At 46.5% G+C, this 20,609-nt stretch overlaps 1 protein-coding gene across 2 annotated transcripts in view; it reads left to right on the top strand.

The window, feature by feature from the left end:
- Positions 1–20,609, top strand: part of MROH1 (maestro heat like repeat family member 1) — a 2,508,022-nt gene that overhangs the window by 1,907,692 nt on the left and 579,721 nt on the right. For both annotated transcript variants that reach the window (XM_085604508.1, XM_085604507.1), the window contains 2 exons: positions 6,326–6,525; positions 9,450–9,587. In XM_085604508.1, coding sequence (XP_085460634.1) covers positions 6,326–6,525; positions 9,450–9,587 — 338 coding nt within the window. The remainder of the gene's footprint in view (positions 1–6,325; positions 6,526–9,449; positions 9,588–20,609) is intronic.

The following is a 20,609-nucleotide window of genomic DNA, read 5'->3' as shown; positions in this document are numbered from 1 at the left end:
CTATGAACGCTGAAAATAAATCTGTCGCGTATGCTTGTTATTGAGAGTAACAAAAAGTCAACGTTTTGACCCCTTACCAAAATCAAGGTTATTGAATCCTTAGCATGGGGTCTACATCAGGACAGAAAAGTAGGGCACCTACAAGAGATTAAATACTCCGTATTACTTCCAAGAAGCCTCATGGCTGAATGTGAACGCTAAGATTAAAGGAAAGTGATAGTTACCAAGTCAGAACACAGCAAGGGAAGATAGAGTGGTAGGGGGGCTCCTTAAAGCTCCTTACAAGGAGCGAAAAAACAAGCATAAGTCTATGGAGGGACAAGGACTGAAAAGGCTGGAACCTTAAGGGCATAAGTGATGTGGACTTACTCGGGAAGTTAAAGAAGGTGCTAGGAATCACCTAAGCGTGAACGTCCAGAAGGGGCCGTGATGATGAATCAAGGGGTTTCACATAGGGATGCCTTTGTTGACTCAGTCAGTAGCCTGGCCAACAAAGCTCAGCACAGAGAGTTGTCCAGAGGGTCCCACCTTAGCTAAGATCAGACCTATCGTGACCTAATGAAAAGACACGTATAAAACAAACTCTTGAGCATCAAAAGATGGCGCGCATAAGGGGACCGACCGGGAGTGTTGGCAATTGGGGGTGGGAATTTATATTTTAAAAAACCAGTCAAGCCATGCATGCGTAAAATTAATTATAGGGGCATGTGTGGCTCGTAAACCAACATGACACGATTGAGCCGAGTGAGGAGATTCTTCGGAGGTGGTATGGCATGAGTTTGGAAGTGAAACATGCTCCATATTGCTCCTTGCTAACACACTACACAAAGCTACCAGCCGCGGTTGGTGTTTACCTTATGGGTGACGTGGTTAATCTGCAAAAAAAGGACACAAAATGGAAAGCATTGAGAAAAACTGGAAACCGCAATGGACCGAGTGACAGACTTAAAACCCAAAATGGTGCCTGAGTAATAGGATGATCAGCAAGTTAGTCTCGAGCAATTGCCTACCTCCGTTCACAAAGAATGTAAAAAAATGACAGCAGCGTTCGTTTCCCGTCACTGTCAGGAACGACTGAAAGCAGCTGGGCCCCAGACGTAGCCTAAAATACGGAGAGACGTTCGTGCACGCGGTGTGCAGCCGCTCGGTGCATGCACGTTGCACGTAGACAAACGTGCTAGGAAATCCCAATCGGACGATCTGGGTCTACATGACTGATGAAAGGGCGGAAATGGAGTCCCTGATCGTAAATGAATACGGAGTACTCAAGTAGAATGTCTTAGTAGAATCTTATTAGCAGAGTGATGGCAATAGATACCCGCCATCCCCAAACAACATTCATTCTTCAGGACAGGGGCGCTAATAACAAAGCCCATCATTGAAGAGATCGCTGGCAAAGTGCACATTTTAAATATTATTGCAAACTGAAGTGATACGGATACAGATGTGAATAATCACAATTAAACAATTTAGAGCCAGAAGTCATGTGTGGATACAAAATATGGATAATCTCAGCATAAACAAAGGCGTAAATATAGCGTAATTATAAACCTTGATGTAATGAATAGAGGCAATAGTACAACAATGAATAGTACACCTGTGATTATTAGCCATCTATAGTCTCTTGCGTAATAGCACAGATATCGCAAAATAAAGCATTACATATATGGAGTCAAAGAGTATCAGATATCAAGTGTGGTATGCAACACAGTATACTCAATTCCCCATGACATATCACTGAGAGAAGATAAGCCTTGAATAGGGCCCAGAGGTGGTTCGTCACGTCTTTCGGACGTGGGGAACTTCCCGGGTGGACCTGTTTGCCACTCACGAGAACGCTCACTGCCCGTCATTCTGCAGTCTCCAGTATCCGATGCCGGGAGCGTTGGGGGACGCGTTTCAGTTGAGTTGGAGCTCACAACTCCTTTACGCGTTTCCCCCATACCCTTGATTCCTCGGGTTCTGAGGAAGATTCGCCAAGACCGGGCCCAAGTCATATTGATCGCCCCGGATTGGCCAAGAAGGGTGTGGTATACAGATCTTCTCCACCTCTCCTCGTGCCCTCCGTTCCATCTCCCTCTGAGGGCAGACCTCCTCTCGCAATCGGAGGCGCAGGTTCTACACCCCCACCTCCAGAGCTTACACCTTCATGCCTGGAGATTGAACGGGGCAACCTGAATTCTTTCTCTCTCCCGCCAGATGTGGTAGATGTACTTTTGTCTGCCAGACGTCATTCCACCAAATCTATCTATTCCTATAGGTGGTCTAAATTTGTACTCTGGTGTGGAGAGAAGTCGATTGATCCTTTGAAGGCTCGTTTATCTGACATTCTGCAGTCTGCCCTTTCTCTTGCTCAGCAAGGTTTTGCTGTGGCTACTTTTAAGGGATACTTATCTGCTTTGTCGGCTTTCCTTTGCTTGCCGGATCAGCCGTCATTGTTTAAATCACCTATTGTTATACGATTTCTCAAGGGCCTTACAAACAGGTTTCCTCCTACTCCCTTTATTGTGCCTCAATGGGACTTAAACCTTGTCTTGACTTATCTTATGGGTTCTCCCTTCGAGCCCTTACACAAGTGTCCTTTGAGACTGTTGTCTTTTAAGACGATTTTTCTCATTGCAATCACCTTGGCAAGGAGGGTAAGTGAGCTTCAAGCTCTAAGTTCAAAACCCCCGTTTTTGACTATTCATGCTGAAAGAATGGTACTCAGGACCAGGGCTGCATTTCTGCCTAAAGTGGTAACTCCCTTCCATCTGGGGCAGTCCATTACCCTTCCTACCTTCTATCCTCCCCCTCACCCTTCCAAGAAGGAGGAGAGACTTCACCGCTTGGACCCTAAGAGGGCGGTGAGCTTCTACCTGGACAGGACAAAAGACTTTAGAGTTGCTGACCAGCTCTTCGTGGGCTTTGTTGGCTGCAGGAAGGGCAGAGCGGTGCACAAGCGCACCCTTTCCAGATGGATTGTCTTGTGCATCAAGGTATGCTACTCTTTGGCTGGTAAGGAACCTCCAGAGGGTTTAAGGGCCCATTCCACTAGAGCTAAGTCTTCCACTTCTGCTTTGTCTAGAGGTGTTCCTGTGGAGGACATTTGTAGGGCGGCAACTTGGGCCTCCCTCCACACTTTCGCAAAGCATTATTGCTTAGACACTGAGGTGAGGAGGGATGGACACTTTGCTCGTTCCGTCCTTCAGGACTTTATGGTATAGAAGGGTGGACACCCTCCTCCTGGAGTGGGACTGCTGTGGGAATCTATTCACAAGGTGCCTGTGGATTCCTCACTGACCCACCCGCGTCCCCGTTGTCCACCCTTGTATACCTTCAGTATATAATGGTGTTTCAAAATGTATTTGTTACTATCAAAGTCAGTGTGTTATTTCTTTTGCCTTTCTATTTATTCTCCACACTGTGTGTGTTGCTTGTATATTATGTACTGTGTATATATTGCTGTCAGTCCGTCTGTGCCTCGAAGGCACGGAAAAAAGGGCAGAACTGACGTCATCATGCCGACGAGGTCTTCTTATGGAGCCGGTGACGTCAGCGGAGTCGCGAGCGGAGTCGTGCCTCTGTGACGTAGTCTTCGTCCTCATCGGCGTGGACTGCTGCAAAAGTTTCCAAATGTTGCTGGCGCAGGGGATATTCACAAGGTAAGGAATCCACAGGCAGATACTGTATCCACCAGAAAAAGCGTTACCGAAGGTAAGTAACTTGTTCTTTACAGACACTCTAAAAACAGAGAAGGCCAAATGTAAAGCGATGGAATGTATGTGGAGAAGGAACTACGCTCCTGAATCCAAAATTATTTACAAAAAAGCTACAAAAAAATCACAATCTCCGTAAATCAGCCCACGTTGAGTATGTCTCTACAACCATCGCTAATGCTCTGAGCTGCTTTAAAACACTTTTTGGTATGGTTAAGGAGCTCGCTGGTTCCGCTACCCAATATAGGCCACCCCACTAAATCAACGACAATGTGAGGATCTTGCTTCCTTCTTTGTACAGAAGGTTGAGAAAATATACTCGGAAGTAGGGCGCATGCGGTGTGACAATCCCCCTCCATTGCAACCTGCTAATTCCCGCCAACCAGTATTTGCACTACCCGCAGCGCAAAATACCTATCCTGACCTGGACAGGGTGTTTTGCGCTCCCCAAACATCCTAGACACAAGGCCCTTACTAAACGCAGCCTCCTTTAAAGGACTCCTAGACAGTGTTAAATCGGGATCACCCAAGGACCCTCTGCCTATCCCGGTGCCCAAGCAGCTTGTGCTGCCATCTTTGCTTGTTATCATGGACCTTCTAAATGCCTCCCTACAGGAAGCCAAAGTCCCATCTGACTGGAAGCACGCCATGGTGATCCCTCTGCTGAAAAGGCTAACGCTGACCCCGATTTACCTTCCAACTATCGTCCTATTTCTCTGCTGCCAGCTTTCTCAAAAATCTTGGAGAAACACATCCATTCTCAGCTCTCTAACTTTGTTGAAACCAAAAAGTTCCTTCACCCATCCCAATTTGGTTTCAGAGCTGGTTTCTCTACAGAAACAACTCTACTGGGGGTAACGGAAAGGTTGCGTCGTCATCTGGACGCTGGAGACACGGTCGCCCTCATTCTGATGACCTGAGCGCAGCATTCGACACGGTATCACACACTGTGCTAGCAAAACTGCTAAGATCGCTAGGCATCTGCGGCCCAGCCTTAAATTGACTTATTTCTTTTCTTACCAATCGCACTTTCCGAATTTCTTCCTCAACAGCCACCTCCGACATACATTCCTCACCCTATGGGGTACATCTGGGCTCCATTCGTAGCCCTTTACTTTTTAACTTGTACGTTAGACCTCTAGCCGATGTTGCGGAAGACGCAGGGTTGTCCCATGTTTTCTTACGCGGACGACTCCCAGATTATCTTCTCGCTCTCTATGGAGAGTACAGCTGGGACATCCCCCCCCTCCAGTTGGGCCTGGGTAAAATTGCATCATGGATGCAGACAAACTACTTTAAGCTGAACGGAGAGAAAACCGAGGTCTTGATACTTGTTAAAAACAAAGCTCTCTGGGGCCCACAACACTGGCCCGGTGAACTGGGAGCACTTCCTCGGCCCTCCTGCCAAGATTGCAACTTAGGTGTCATCATCGATGATTCGCTTACTCTTACTATGCATCATCAGACAGTCAAGGTAATTGCTAATTGCTTTACCATCCTGAAGTGGCTAAAAAAGATCATCTGGATGCTGCCTGAGTCTACTCCGAGAACAGTAGTCCATGCACTTATCACCTCAAGACTGGACTACGGCAACGTTCTCTACCTAGGATCCAATAAGGAGGTTACTCATAGGCTGCAGATGGTCCAGAACTCTGTTGCAAGACTACTTTGCAGAGTTCCTAGAGCTACCTCTGTCTCAAATGTCTTACGGGACCTGCATTGGCTCAGGGTGGAGCCCTGAGCTAGATGATCAAAATAGGCACTGCTCCTCAGTATCTGCAGTCTCTGGTCTGCCCCTTTTTGCCTCCCCTTTACCTTCGTTCATCCACTCAAGGGAATTTCTCTGTGCTCAGAATCAGACTATCTTGGATGGGGGGAGATCGTTTGCATATTTGGTCCCTCACTCTGGAATTCCCTTCCCACAGCTATTCGGAACAAAATGGTATATGCCCAATTCCGCAAATCGCTGAAGACTTGGCTCTTTAACCAATATTTTCATTAGCTGCTTTACAATCTTCGGTCTGCTCCGGCGCCGGGAAACCCTTTTTAAGTAGCTGCCGTGCCTTACAAACCTAATAGATAAATAAAATAAATAAAATCTGACTGAGGGTGCTATATGGCTTCAGGTATGTCATCTGACATCACTTGTGATGTCAGCCGAAGCCAGCGCCCCCTACCGGAAACATGAGAGTTTTGAGGTTTCTAGATCCAGTCTGATGTCTGTGTTTGTTCTACAGGAATATGCAGGTAGATAAAGTACCCACCAGAAAAATAGTTATCAAAGCTAATACACATTTTCTTACTCAAGTTGTTACTTTTCCATCCAGGAGTATTGTTCAAAAAGTGTTCCACTTATGCTTTTAATGTTTCCCATGTAAAATAAATGTATTTTATTTAGAAAGTTGCAGAAAGCTTCATGATGAACTTTGTGGTATACTGATGAGACGGCTACTTGCTAATAATGCTTGTTGCTTTGTTGAATAATGTTCAGGGATCACATTTCTGTGGAATATTAAAAAATGGTGGCACATCTTTTGAAGTATGATGTGACATTAACATAGGAGTGCAGGTCTCTTCTATGTTTCTCCACTCTCTTATTGTGCTTCCTTTTTCTTTTTTGTCTGCAGGTAACATGTGCTTTGCATGAGATACTGTCTGTTCCAGAGTCAAATCCAGCTGTTCTCAGCCTTTACCAGCAGCTATTTGTAAACCTTCTGTTGCGTGTTAGCTGCACCATTGGTGTCCAGCTCCCCAAAAACCTCAACAATGCTAAAGAAAGGAAAACTTCTAGCCCTGGCCCTATGCCTAGGAGCCTGGATCCCTGCAGGTATAGTACTGTGGGTCCTACCTGACAGTTGTAAATGGTCTTTCAAGTTTCGTCAGTTGCAATACTCCCAGAAGCCCTTGCCACCTGTCTATTATTGTATATTGGCCACTAATGTTTTCAGTATAAGGTCTACTCATATAATACTGAGATGGAATTCCCGAATGGGTTCTGTATATATACAGAAACATGTTGATGCTTACATATTAAGACCTCATAACTTAACCTCTATTGGTGTAATTGGAGATTTACTGGACTTGCTTTGAGTGACCCATCACTTGTTATAAGCACTTCAATACTGCGCCATGTCTCATAAAAGATCTACAAAAATATTTAACCATGAAGAGGAATGCAAAAAGAACCTGGTATCAGATTTTAAATTATCTGAATTTGAAACTCCCAGTTAGCTGTAGTGGCCACCATACCCTTTGTTGAACTGCTCTAGTTGTGATCTCATTGTCACTCTTTTAGCAGTTCACCACCCTCAACGAAAACCTTGTTAAAATGTTAGCGATCCTGTCTGCTTTATAAAATTAGCTTTTTTCATAGCTTAGAAAGAGGTCATTAGAAATTGCATATCTCCGGTTCTACTGATTGGACTTTTGTCGTTCTGGTCTCATTTATTAATTAACATATACAGTATTTTTCTAAATTGGTTTGGGATTTTTATTTTGTTGTGTTTTTACTGTATTACTGTTTGTGTGCTGCATAAATACTTTACACTTTGCCTCTAAGTCAAGCCTGACTGCTTTTCTCCAACCTACCTTAGGGTTAAGCAGAGGTTAATTTAGTAATTTTTTGTGGTTCACCCTAAATGCTTGCTTTCTGTGTGCTTAATGAATAAGAGGTCAGGCAACATACAGAATGTGATGAAAGTAATGCTAGCAATTTGTCTAACCACTGGCAAGTCCTCAGGTAGCAATTTAACTCCTCATGCTTTTGTCCACTATGCTACCTCACTTTAAACCCAGCCATATGCAGATCAGTCTTCGTTCTGCTCCTATAGAAACAGTCCTTCCCTGAACTGCGAAGGCAGGTCCTCTCTGAACCGGAAAACTTGCAAACAAACGCCGGTTTCAGCCTAATTGAGACTCCTCTTTTGAGTGCATCTTGGTTCCAGTGCCACAATGAGCAAGTAACCCACATATGAACCTACCCTTTGTGAATTAGAACATTACATCAAATACTCAAAAGGTGATTGGAGGAATGCTTGCAATTTATCTAACCACTGGAAATCGCTCTGGGTTGCATTCCAACCCATCGTTCTTTTGCCCACCATGGCACCTCAGAATAGACCCTGCCATATGCAAATTGGTCTCGGTACCGCTCCAGCAGGGACAGGCAAGGACCCCTCCAGAAGGGGATGCAAGCAGCTCCAGACCGATTTTAGCCTTGTTAGGCCTCGTGATTGAGGTATAGATTGAATTTTATGGCACAGTGAGCAAGGGACCCACATGAGCAAGGAATCCACAAGGCCGAAAATGGTCCGGGGTTGCTTGTGTCCCCTTCTGGAGGGAGCCTCGACTGACATTCAGTATGGACTGTTCCCATGAGGAGCAGGGTCAATCCTTATTTGCATAATGCGGTCCTTTGTCTATAGCGGCACAGCCAGCAAAAGATTATGGGTTGGAATGCTACCCCGAGCAGTTGGCACCAGTTAGATTATTTGCGCTCATTCCTCCCATCACCTTTTGTGTTATTAATGTAAAGCACTAAATGGCCAAGAGTATGCCCAGATGCGTGTCCCTTGCTCACTGTACCATAGAATCCATGCTATACCACACAGACCAGGCCTAACAGGGCCGAGACTGGTCTGAGGTTCCTCTCTGGAGGGAACCAGGCCTGGCATTTGAGGGTGGACTATTCCTATGAGGAGCAAGGTCAGAACTAATTTGGATAAGGCAGGCCTTTGTCTAGAGCAGCATACTGGCCAATAAATGATAGGTTGGAATGCTACCCAAGCAATTGCCAGTGGTTTGACTATTTACTAACATTCCTCCCATCACCTTCTGCGTAATTGAGAGATGAGGTATCCAGTCTGTGCTGAGCCATTTAAACCCCTGGTACTACTTTCAAGAGAAAGTGTTTGACTTCAAGAACAACTTTATCTTGTGAAAGACACAGTGAAGAGAGCTGTGATTTCACACACCTGTCTGGTAGAATGCGTGACCATCAATAAACTCACTTAAATGAGGAATTGTAGAGAATTGGAACTCCTGGGATTGAGCAGAGGATCTGTCTGAATTGTAGCACCAAATTCATGCCCCTGGGTGAAACTTGGATTTGATAAACAAAGATCATTGATCAAGTGAAACAATAGAGATAAAGTAAGCTGTAAGGTCAGCACTCACCACAAGAATCAGCCTTTCTCAGCTCAGGGATACTGCGAATTGCAAAATCTGTACTGGTTCTGCCTGAAGATGGTCCTAAGGATTACAGCTCACAAAAACTGACCACACTAGGGGCCAGCGGGCCAGCTGTCCAGCATGCCACAGTACACTCATCACACTGGGAGGCATTTCATAAGGAGATAAAATGTATCTCTAATAGACACATTACATGTTTGTAGTCTTTGTTCTCCACTGTGGGAATAGTCTTTAAAGTCTTAAACAAGTAACTATATACCAGTTTTATGGAAAATCAACTGAGCCAGTCTATTGGGAATTTGCAAAGATGGTCCGAACCCCAAGGAGAAACACAAGATGAACAATGTTCTGCCAGTAGATGTACTTTAGTGCTGCATTGTTGCTACATGGCCACAAACAGCTGGACACAGCTCGCGTGAAGAAACTCAACGGTTCCAGTAATAAATGAGTACATAGGCTGTGTTAAGAAAGCCTGTATATGATTTGCAAGGAAACGTTTAAAAATTATAATGAATGTTATTGTGCCAGTATGCCCCCTCTGTTAAAACCATCTTTTCACAGTTCTGCAGTTGAAACCCTGAAGGCCATGCTGACTCATGGTGGAAGCAGTGCAGTGACAAAGGAGGTGGAGAGAAATGGTGGTTGGAACTTCATGAAGAGCTCGGAGACTCACCATGATGGAGTAGCGTTCTTAGCAAGGTATGATATCAAACTCAGTAGTTGTACATGTAATTTCTAACATTTGCTAATAGGCAGATTATTCTTGATACTTTCAAGGCTCTTTAACCACCAGACTTGTGTCATAACTTGTATTACATATGACGCTGCACATCCTCTAGCTTTCTGCTCAGAGGTTGGATGGTGAGTGAAGTGCTAAAAGTAGTGAGACTGTTGGGTGTGTATGTTTATATGGACCGGATTAATGACTTCTGCCATATGGGTTTTATGAATATGAAGTTTCCCTATTGTAAGAATATCCAATTAAAATAAGACCTATAAGTTTATTACGTTCATTAGAGGTGGTGAACTCGATCAAAGCCCTGAAAGATAATAAGGCTCCAGGTCCTGACTGCTTTAAAACCACTTTCTATAAAACTTTTTCAGCTCAGTTACAGCCAACCAAGTTGAGAGTTGTTAATAATATTGCTAGTATTGGGCGTACGAAGGACTCCATGACTGAGGCTAACATAATAGCCATACCCAAAGAAGGTAAAGATCCTCTTCTCCCAAAGAATTATAGGCCAATATCCCTTATCAATGTTGATTGTAAAATGTATTAAAAAATGTTAGCCTCTAGACTTAATACTGTTCTCCCGCAGTTAATAAGTAATTCCCAAGTCGGCTTTCTTAAGTTGTATGTCTAACAACAACACACGTTTACTTTGCCATGTTTTGGAGAATGCCGCGTATAAACAAGATCCAACAATTGCAATCAGGTTAGACGCAGAAAAGGCCTTTGACAGGGTCTCATTCTCTTTTTTTAAAACAATGTATGCATACATTTAATTTGAGGGAAGCTTATACAAATATGTTGATGAGCCTTTATCTGGCACCCTCGGCTCGTATTGCGATCAATAGTTCGATCTCGGACCCTTTCAACCTGCAGCAAGGCACTAAACAAGGCTGCCCCTTATCCCCGTCCTTGTTCCTGTTAGCGTTGGGACCTTTAATTCAGGCTATTAAGTTGAATACAGAAATAAAGGGGTAGGATTTAATAATAATTATGTTAAATTGGCTGCCTACGCAGATGATATTTTAATAGTAACGGAAAATCCGGGTCCTTCAATCAAGGCCTTGATGTCTACGATTGGAGAATACTCTGTATACTCAGGATACAAACTCAATATGTTCATTGTACCAAAGAAATTCTTGGGGACACAGTTCTGGCATGGCAGTCGGGGTATATAAAGTACTTAGGAATCTAATTTGGTTGCAATATAATTGACACACTTCACCATAATGAGAAATTAACTTTGGAAAAGATCACAAAACATTTGGATTCTTGGTCACCTAAATTCATCACTTGGTGGGGGAGAATAGAAACCATAAAGATGATGATTATGCCACTGATTAATTATCTTATAAATATGCTTCCGCTTCTCCTGACAGAAGACTTTCACCGTAAACCAGAAACCCGCCTTACCAAATTTTTATGCCAGGGTAAGGGCCAGAATTTGAATAAAAAAATTGAGACTTGATAAATCTTTAGTTGGTGTTAACCTGGCCGATTACAAATTATATCAATCCGCTTTTCTGGCAAAACCGGGCTCCTACTGGATCTCACCTCCGGCCTATTATACTCCAGTGGGCTAGTAGTTAAAAAAAATGATCCTAGATAATATTAATCCCTTGGCCCTCCTCACATCTAGTCATCTTTATCCTAATAGGTCTAAATCTATTTTTAGAAATACGAAACGGGCTTTACTACTGATTGATAAGAAGCTTCAGTCAAGTATTAAGGGTTCTAAATTGAAATCTTTATGGCATAACCATAGCGTTTTGTATAAAGGGAAAAGTCTAAATTTTGATTCTTGGATAAATAAGGGTATCTTTTTTCCTCACCAGTTATAACACTCTTCTTATCCCATTCCGTTCACAGAACTTCAAACCAGATACAAATTTGATAATAATGAATTTTATATTTTTTTAAAGTAGGAGCGGCATTATCCAAAGCAAAATTACATAACTCGTCACCATTGTTACCAATGTTTGTGCTACAAATTACCAAGCTGGGTCACTAAGTTTCACATATCTACAAACTTCTTCTGCCCAAAACCTCCTAACTAAATAAAAGTCTGGAATCCTTTTGGGAACTACATTCTTCAGTTCCTATACTCGAATCTATATGGCCACAAGTGTGGAGTTCCACAACAAGTAATAAAGTATCCCCAGTACTATCCCAAACTAAATTTTGGTTATCACATAAAGCTTTTTGGACACCTGCTAGATTACACACACTACATATTCGCGACGACCCTTTGTACTGGACCTGTAAGGAAGAAACAGGAGATCTAGCCCATCTTATTTAACACTGTAAGGCAGTGACGACATTTTGGGACAACGTATTTGGCTTCCTTTCAAAATTATTCGATTGCAAGTTGAAAAAAGAATTTGCGACACTGACTGCTGGCTTTTTGGCGATTGATACAAGTTCTGATACAGACAAACCCCTTCTAAATTTGCTCTTCACTTTCTGCAATTCAGATGGTACTTAACAATTGGAAGGACACGCATAAGGCCTCATTCAAAGGTTGGTTGAACTGGGTTATTCATCTCAGGGGGGCAGACAACATAGCGCTTCAGAACTCTCCATGGAAACCCTCATCCAGTGCATTGTGGAATTCTTTGGACATTTATTTCAACACACATAAACCTCCGTGAATGCTTCTTATCTTCGAGGTTTTTAGGGACTATTTCAATACGGTTTTTCCTAGCTTACAATCCAGGCATTTTACGATTTGTTTAAAAAAGGTGTATACAGTGTTCGATTTATTTGTCCGTTATAGTTTGTTGTTATAGTAGGCCTTTTGATGGCATTTTATAAACCCTATTAGCCTCTTATTATGTGCTATCTATCTTTCTGTTCTCGATCAGACTTCTTGTTCTTTATTCTCTTTTCTTACCTGTTCTTTTCTTCTTCTTTTCTTTTCTTCTGTTTCTTTTCTTTTTATCTTCTTGGTTTACATATAACGTGAAATAATAATTATTGTTGAATCTTAAGTTTATATGTCCTAGTGTATCATCAGACTTAATGTTTAGATTGTAAGTTTTTCCAAACATGTCAGTTTCATTCTGTTTTATGGAAAACTTAATAAAGTATTTCAAATTAAAAAGTTTATTAAATGTATGAAATCATCCACGACTGAACGCTATCGTAGAGAAAGCATGTTTTATTTTTAGCCCTCAGCATGTACAAGCTCTTGCATGCCGGCCCTGGGTGTAATATCAACGTGTATGTTTATTTCTATGAAACACAGATACTGTTTAATCTCCTGTAATATTCACCAGAGACACCAATGTTTTGAAAATACATTTTTAAAGCTTAATCTACCCACTACAGAAGGTTTACTTTCTCAGATCAAGTTCTATATAGACTACACCAAAATGAGGTATAGTGTGTATAGAGTCAAAGTGTCCCCAGAGGCAATCAGAGGTAAAGTTAGATAGAACCTTGCTCTCTAATAGTGGAAGCTTGGTCGAGCAGTAAGGCAGTATCAGAGGACAGTGTTAAGCATTTGATGTACACACTCAGTCAGCAAGAATTCACACACACTCAAGAACTGAACTCTAGTCCAATTGTGTTTGTAAAAAAATATATTGGAGTTTATTTTTAGAACCAAGCAAGCCTGGTACAGGTAAGCATTAAATACTTTTCAATAATAAGTTACTGGATATAGAACAGTTTGAAAATGCAATAGAAATTGTACTTTGTTTGATTTACAGGGGAGCAGTAGTATGCAACACTTAGCAAATACAGTACATTGCAATGAATAGGCTTTTTCAGTAAATTGCAGGTAAGTTACTTTTTACGTTACTTTTCTAACTCAGTGCTGGATACCTAGATTCAGCACTGGGACATTTCCTAGAAACAGGTAAGTAATTATGTTTTGGTTATTCGCATGATTTTTAAAGAATATTTTCAGTTTTCAAAACTCCACACTTAGAAACTTTTTGGAGCAGTACATTGAAATGAATGGGCTGCTACAGTAAATTGTAGGTAAGTTACTTTTCACGTTACTTGTCTAACTCAGTGCTGGATAACTAGATTCAGCACTGGAACATTTCCTGCAAACAGGTAAGTAAACACGTTTTGTTTATTTGTGCGATTTTTAAAGAATATTTTTAGGTTTCAAAACTCCTTCACTTTGAAACTTTTTGAAGAAAAAGTGTCAATGTTATCCTATAGAAGGAAAACAGGTTAATGGTTCACAGGTAGGTAAAGGGTTGTGGGAGTTAAGGTTCTGGAGTTAGACTCAGTGGTCTCCCAGGGTCAGTGATGCACTGTTGTTGCACCCTCAGCGGCACTAGGACAGCCGGGTGCAGAGTGTTGAGGCCCAATGTTATCCAATGGGGGATAGGGGGCCTCCGGTTGGTGGCTGCTGGCAAGCAGGCCACAAGTTTGTGGGAGCAAAGCTCCTAGGGTTTAGCTCAGGGCAAGTTGGGGACCAAAGTAGCACCAAAAGAGCACCCTCAGCGGCACTAGGGCGGCCGGGTGCAGGGTGCTGTTTTGAGGTCAGGTGCCCTGTTGTTTTCAACGGAGAACCTCCGGTACAAAGAAACACTGCAGGCTCGGTGACGAGGATCTTTTGGGTGCGACCACCACTTTGAGGGGTAAGTTGGGATGTCGTGGGTTGGTTTGGCACCGTTAGTTTGGGCACACAAGGCTGTGGTGAGTCTGGTCCATGGGTGCCATGGGATGTCGGATTTTCTTACCCGCTCTGGTCGCGGTAGGGAGGTCCTCTGGATTGAGGCTACAGCCGTCGTCTAGAGGCTTCAGGCAGGTCAGTGGTCACCGGGGTGACCTCCTCTTCGTGTTTTTTTCACACGAGCTCGGGCCGGGTTTGGCGGGAGCAGAGTGGGCTGGATTTGTGGTCTCTGGCTGACACCAGAAGCTGCAGTTTGAACAAGTTCGGTGTTCACGGGAGACTCAATCTTTGAAGTGAAGGCAGGCAGGTCCTCCGGGGTTTGTGAGGTTGCTGGCTGCAGGACACACCGGGATTTCGCAGGAGCAGGTTTGAGGAAAGACAGGCCTGTAGGGCTGGGGCCAAGTCAGTGGGCGTCGCCCTCTTGTTAGCTCTGCACGGCTCTTCGTCCTTCTTATCTTCTTTTCTTGTCGTTTCTGGATATGCGGAAGGAAGGTTAAGGGCCCCCCCTAAATACTAAATTTAGGGGCGTTACAGGTAAGTAAAGGGCAGGGACCAATGGGTCATTTCCCTGGGGTGGGGTGGGTACCCCCCCTATTCTGCCACTCTCCAGTGGGAGGAGGGCAGGAGCCTGTCCCTGGTTGGCTGAGTCCCACCATCCTCAAGGTGGCGGGGTCTCGAGGTTGTGCTTCACCTCGCCTTCCCCACCTTAGGGGTGGAGTTGGCAGAGGTGGGCACAATCTCTCTTCCTCACTTTTTTCCACACAGGTTTTCCCACCCAAAGTGGGGGTAGAACCAGTGGGGACCAGTTACTGAAAGCAGCAAATGGTCTAGAGAAGCTCACTAAGGCGGCATGCCTTTGAAGCTTCTCCTTCGTGAACCCTGCCCATCCTGGGGAGGAGGCTTGGCACCTCGTCCCAGGATGTGCATTGTTTCAGGCCCCCAAGAGCAGCAGCTCTCGACCCAGGGGTCCAGAAACATGTCTGGTGATGGCAGCTTAGGCAGCCACTCAGTCAGGTCACTAGAAGTTGGTTGAGTTTCAGGGGGCATCTCTAAGATACCCTCTGTTGTACATTTTACATTAAATCCCACACTGGCATCAGTGTGGGTTTAATGTGCTGAAAGGTTTGATACCAAACTTCCAAGTCTTCAGCGTAGCCATTATGGTGCTGTGGAGTTCGTAATGACAAACTCCCAGCACCAGATACTCTTAATGGCACATTCACCTGTACCCTCACCACTGGCATAGGGCATCCAGCTAGAGGGGTGACTGATGTATGGGCAGGGGTTTGTGGGCATGGCAACAGTGATGTGTGCCATGTCAGCTCTTCACTTTGTTCTGCACCAAGACACGCAGCCTGCAAAGGCAGTGTGTGAGTGTCAGGGTACAGGGCCTCTAAGGGTGGCACAATAAGTGCTCTAGCCCTAGAGGTCTTCTCTGGTCACAGTGCCCTGGGTACCTGTGGTACCATTTACCAGAGGCTGACATGTGGCCAGAGAGGCCAATTGGGTTTAGGCTTTAATGCCGTTTAGGGAAGGATCATAGGCCCTGGGTACCTGATTAGTAGGAGCCCAGGGCACACTAAGTCAAGGAACATCAGCAATTCAGCAAGAAGTGGGGGCATACCATGCAAGAAAGAGGGCACTTTCTCACAACCCCCCCCCCCCCCCCCCCCAACGATAGATGATGAGACTAACCTTGCCCTAGAGAGTCTTCATTGTCTAAGTGGAAGAACTTGGAAAGTCCATCTGCATTGGCATGGGCAGTCCCAGGTCTGTGTTCCACTTCAAAGTCTATTCCCTGTAGGGAGATGGGCTACCTCAACAGTTTGGGAATTTCTCCTTTCATTTGCATTAGCCATCTGAGAGTTCTGTGATCAGTTTGAACTAGGAAGTGAGTACCAAACAAGTATGGTCTCAACTTCTTCAGGGACCAAACCACAGCAAAGGCCTCCAGGTTGGTCTTGGCCTTCATCATTGGTCTGGGATAGGACCGCTCCTATCCCTAGCTCAGAGGCATCAGTCTGCACTATGAACTGCTTGGCATAATCTGGAGCCTTCAGAATTGGTGCTGAGCACATTGCTTCTTTCAGTGTGTCAAAAGCCTTTTGGCAACTAACTGTCCAGTTAACCTTTTTGGGAATTTTCTTGGAGGTGAGTTCTGTGAGGGGAGTCACAGTGGACCCATATCCCTTCACAAATCTCCTGTAGTACCCAGGCAAACCAAGGAATGCCCTGACTTGGGTCTGGGTTGTTGGAGTTGCCCAGTCCAGGATGGCCTGGATCTTGGGGTGTAAGGGCTGTACCTGGCCTCCACCAACAAGGTGACCCAAGTACACCACAGTGCCCTGCCCTATGTGGCATTTGGATGCCTTGGTAGTTAGGACTGCAGTTTGCAGGGCTTTTAAAACCTTCCCAAGGTGGATCAGGTGATCCTGCCAGGTGGAACTAAAGACAGCAATATCATCAAGATAAGCTGCACTAAAGGACTACAACCCAGCAAGGACTTGATTCACCATCCTTTGGAAGTGGCAGGGGCATTCTTTAAACCAAAGGGCATAACTGTGAACTGATAGTGCCCATCAGGTGTGGAGAATGCTGTTTTCTCTTTTGCTCCTGGGGCCATGCCAATCTGCCAGTACCCTGCAGTTAAGTCAAAGGTACTTAGAAATGTGGCTGCCCCCTATTTGTCTATCAACTCATCTGCTCTTGGGATAGGGTGAGCATCTGTCTTGGTGACAGAGTTGATCCCTCTATAGTCCACACAAAACCTAATTTCGATCTTTCCACCCTGGGGGTGAGGTTTGGGGACTAGAACCACTGGGCTTTCCCAGGGGCTCTCAGAGGGTTCAATACCCCCTAACTCCAGCATCTTGCTGACCTCAGCTTTGATGCTTTCCTTGACTTGGCCTGTCTGTCGATAGATTTTGTTTTTGACGGGTGCACTGTCACCAGTGTCCACATCATGGGTACACCAGTTTGTCAGACCAGGGGTCAGGGAAATGAGCTTAGCATACTGTTGCAAGACTTGCTTGCAGTTAGTCTGCTGTTTGGTAGAGAGGGTGTCTGAAAAGACAACTCCATCTACTGACCCATCTTTAGGGCTGTAGGAGAGGAGGTCAGGGAGAGGTTCACTCTCTGCTTCCTGCTCCTCATCAGTCACCATCAGCATGGTGATGTCAGTCCTGTCATTGTAGAGTTTGAGGCGGTTCACATGGATAACCCTTTTGGGTCTCCTGCTTGTGCCCAGGTCAACTAAGTAGGTGACCTCACTCTCTTTCCCTAGGATAGGGTAAGGGCCACTCCATCTGTCCTGGAGTCCCATTGGTGCCACTGGCTCCAGAACCCACACCTTTTGCCCAGGTTGAAATTCAACCAGTGCAGCCTTTTGGTCATACCAGTGCTTCTCCGGGGGTCGAGTGTGTGCCGAGCTTCCCACTAGGAACCTACATACGGATGGCCTGGCCGGACACAGCTGTGAAGACGATATTGTTGTCCAGGTGCGCAGCGGGGGCCCCAACCGGCGGATACCTGACTAGACCGCAGCGCACGGGTGATAAACTTGAGGTGAGCTGCTCTAACATCATTGCTACACTGCCTGCCGGACCCTCCCTTTGGACACGGCGGTTCTGTGCTCCCTGGAGCTGCTGGGTGGGGGTACAGCCCTCTTGCGCTTGGCTACATCATGGGCAATGACAGGCTGCCTTGTGCCTCCAACACCATCCCACAATATACTATGCAACGCCTGGCCCCACAGCGAATCACTCGTCAGACAGGACTGGATGGGGAGGGAGATGTCTCCACTGAGCAATCACGAGCCGAGCTCCTGGAGGCGATACAGGGGTCCTGTACTGCCCTGGAAAAACAAATTGAGACAGTCTCCTTCGATGTAAATCTCCTGCGAGCAGATCTGCGGAAGATAGCGGATAAGGTCTCCGCGGCGGAGGGGGACATCGTCCAGCTACAAGGGGAGGTGGGCTCTGAAGCAAACAGGTCTTTCAGCTCACCAACACCACCGGAACACTTGAGCGACGGGCGGACGGGCGGGCCCATCGAAGTAACATCAGGGTCCTGGGCATCCAGGAGGGCTCGGAACAAGGTAATGTAGAGCGAGTTCTAGAGGACTGTATACGTACTAGACTAATCCCTTCATGGCTGTCAGAGGTCTATGTGGTAGAAAGAGCCCACAGGGCACTGGTCCCTCCGCCGCTGCCGGGGGCTCCCCCCCAGGGCCATCATTGCCAAAATACTGAACTATCGGGACAGAGATTGTATAATGAAAGTGGCACGAGAAGCGGTAGACCTTACTTTTGATAATGCCAAGGTGTCCATTTATCCTGACTATACCCGCCAGGTGCAGGAACAAAGGAAATCCTTTCTCGGCGTCAAGCAGAAGCTGCGTGAACTCCACCTACAGTACATGTTACTGTACCCTGCGAAACTCAAGGTAATAACGAATGGGAAGGCCCTTTTCTTTGACTCTCAGGAAGAGGTATGAGAATGGCTTGAGATTAAGGGAGAGGCCCTCTCACAAAGCGAGCAGAGGGGATCTCTGCATACCTGGGGGACCAGACCTCCTGGGAGCCACAGGGGCAGACGTAGGAGTCGGCTAGCGGGCGCAGCTCAAGCAAAGAGGCAGCGGATCACGGTGGGGACGACGGCACCCTGCACGTGGACTCCGACGACCCTCCCCCACCGACTGTGACAGACTCCTGAAGAGAACCTGGTACCTGAAATGCTTCTGTCGACGACTCATGTGGTACCGGAGACGGTCTTGGACCCACTGACGCCCAATACTGCACCGTCCTGAAGATTATATCCTTTTTTGTTCTTTTCCCTCTTTGTCTCTTCTCCTATTGTTTGGGTGGAAGGGGCCAGACTTTAGTGGACCGGTGACTGTCACTGTACCGGGACTTGGGAGAATTGCTTGTTGTAATAGAATGTTGATGCAACCATCTCTGTTTTGTAATGTATGCCACGTAAAAAAACCTTGAAAATAAAGTTAAAAAAATGTTGATGCAACCATGTGGCGGGGTTTAGCTATCATTCGGCCATGACAGGCCCCGGATGCATACGTGGGCGGTTCAGAATTTTGCATTATGCCATTGAGCGGCTAGTTGAGTCGGGTGCTGACCCGGGGGGTGGGCGGGGAGGGACTGGGGGGGTTCTTATTTTGTAGGACATATCTGAAAGAAACACGTTAGTTAGATTCCTCACCTTAGAATATCCCCAGGTGTCAGACTGGATCCGGAAGATTTTTCGTCAGCAATACCCTTGCGCGTCGCTAGGCGTCGTCTGCGGCTCCGCGTCCGTCGTCGGCGTCATGCGCCGGAATGACGTCGTCGGAGTACTTAGACGCCGTCCTCGCGCGCTGACGTCAGTTCTTCTTTTTTCTGCGCCAGTAAGTGCCGATCCGGGAGAGCTACCCCTTTAGTCAATTTTTGACTAACTTTTTTGACTCTTTTTGGTCATTTCTCGACTCTGGTGCCGGTAGGATGCCTGGTTTCAAGGCCTGCGACGACTGTCACCGACTGATGTCGGTGACTGATCATCACCGCCGGTGCCTGTACTGCTTGGGCCTCGACCACGACGCGGCGTCGTGCTCCGATTGTATGGCCCTGACCTCGAAAGCTAGGCGGGAGCGGTCCCGCAAGCTTCTCGAGCTTCGCCACTCTGCTCCGCGCCGCTCTCGATCCCGGTCCAGGAGGAGGTCCAAGGATCGGTCGCGGAGCCGCACTCGACATCGTCACTCGTCTGGCTCGAAGTCTTCGGGTAAGTTGAGGCACTCCAAGAAGTCCAAGAGGCGACACCGCTCTAAGGACTCCCCTCGCCGGTCGCGCGACTCGGCCGAGGGTCCGGGTGGTTCCACCCCCGCGGCTCCACAGGAGCCGCGCGAGTCCCCATACCCGACGGTCCCTGGGACTGACGCGACGCCGGCGGAGGTCAGTGCCTTCCTCTCGGCCATGAGGAGCCTGGCCCCTCCGTCGACGCCCGCTGGCGCGCCTTCGGGCCCCGCGGACTCGACTGGGCGACCTCGTGTGCCGGCGGCTCCGGCGCCGTTGGAGGCTCCGGCGCCGCAGGTCCCCGAGGGGCCCGAGCCTGGGCCCCCGTCGACGCCGGTCGACCTCATTACGCCTCCTCCGCCGGCGCCGACACCGATACCACCCCCGACGCCGGCTCCGGTCGACGTCGATCCCCGGTTCAGCCCCTGTCTGGTCCCGATGCCGATGCGGCGCCGCCTGACGCCGCATCCGACGCCGCTAGAGACACATATTGTCTATCGACCTGCTCCGATCATTCCTCCTGTTTACCAGGATTCAGAATAGGGGGGGGACTGGGAGGGGTCTGACGATCCTAT

This window comes from Triturus cristatus, chromosome 5_1 (assembly GCF_964204655.1).
Source record: "Triturus cristatus chromosome 5_1, aTriCri1.1, whole genome shotgun sequence".
In the NCBI taxonomy this organism is placed as follows: Eukaryota; Metazoa; Chordata; class Amphibia; order Caudata; family Salamandridae; genus Triturus; species Triturus cristatus.
The sequence above is the reverse complement of the archived record's forward strand: the minus strand, read 5'-3'. Positions and strand labels throughout refer to the sequence as shown.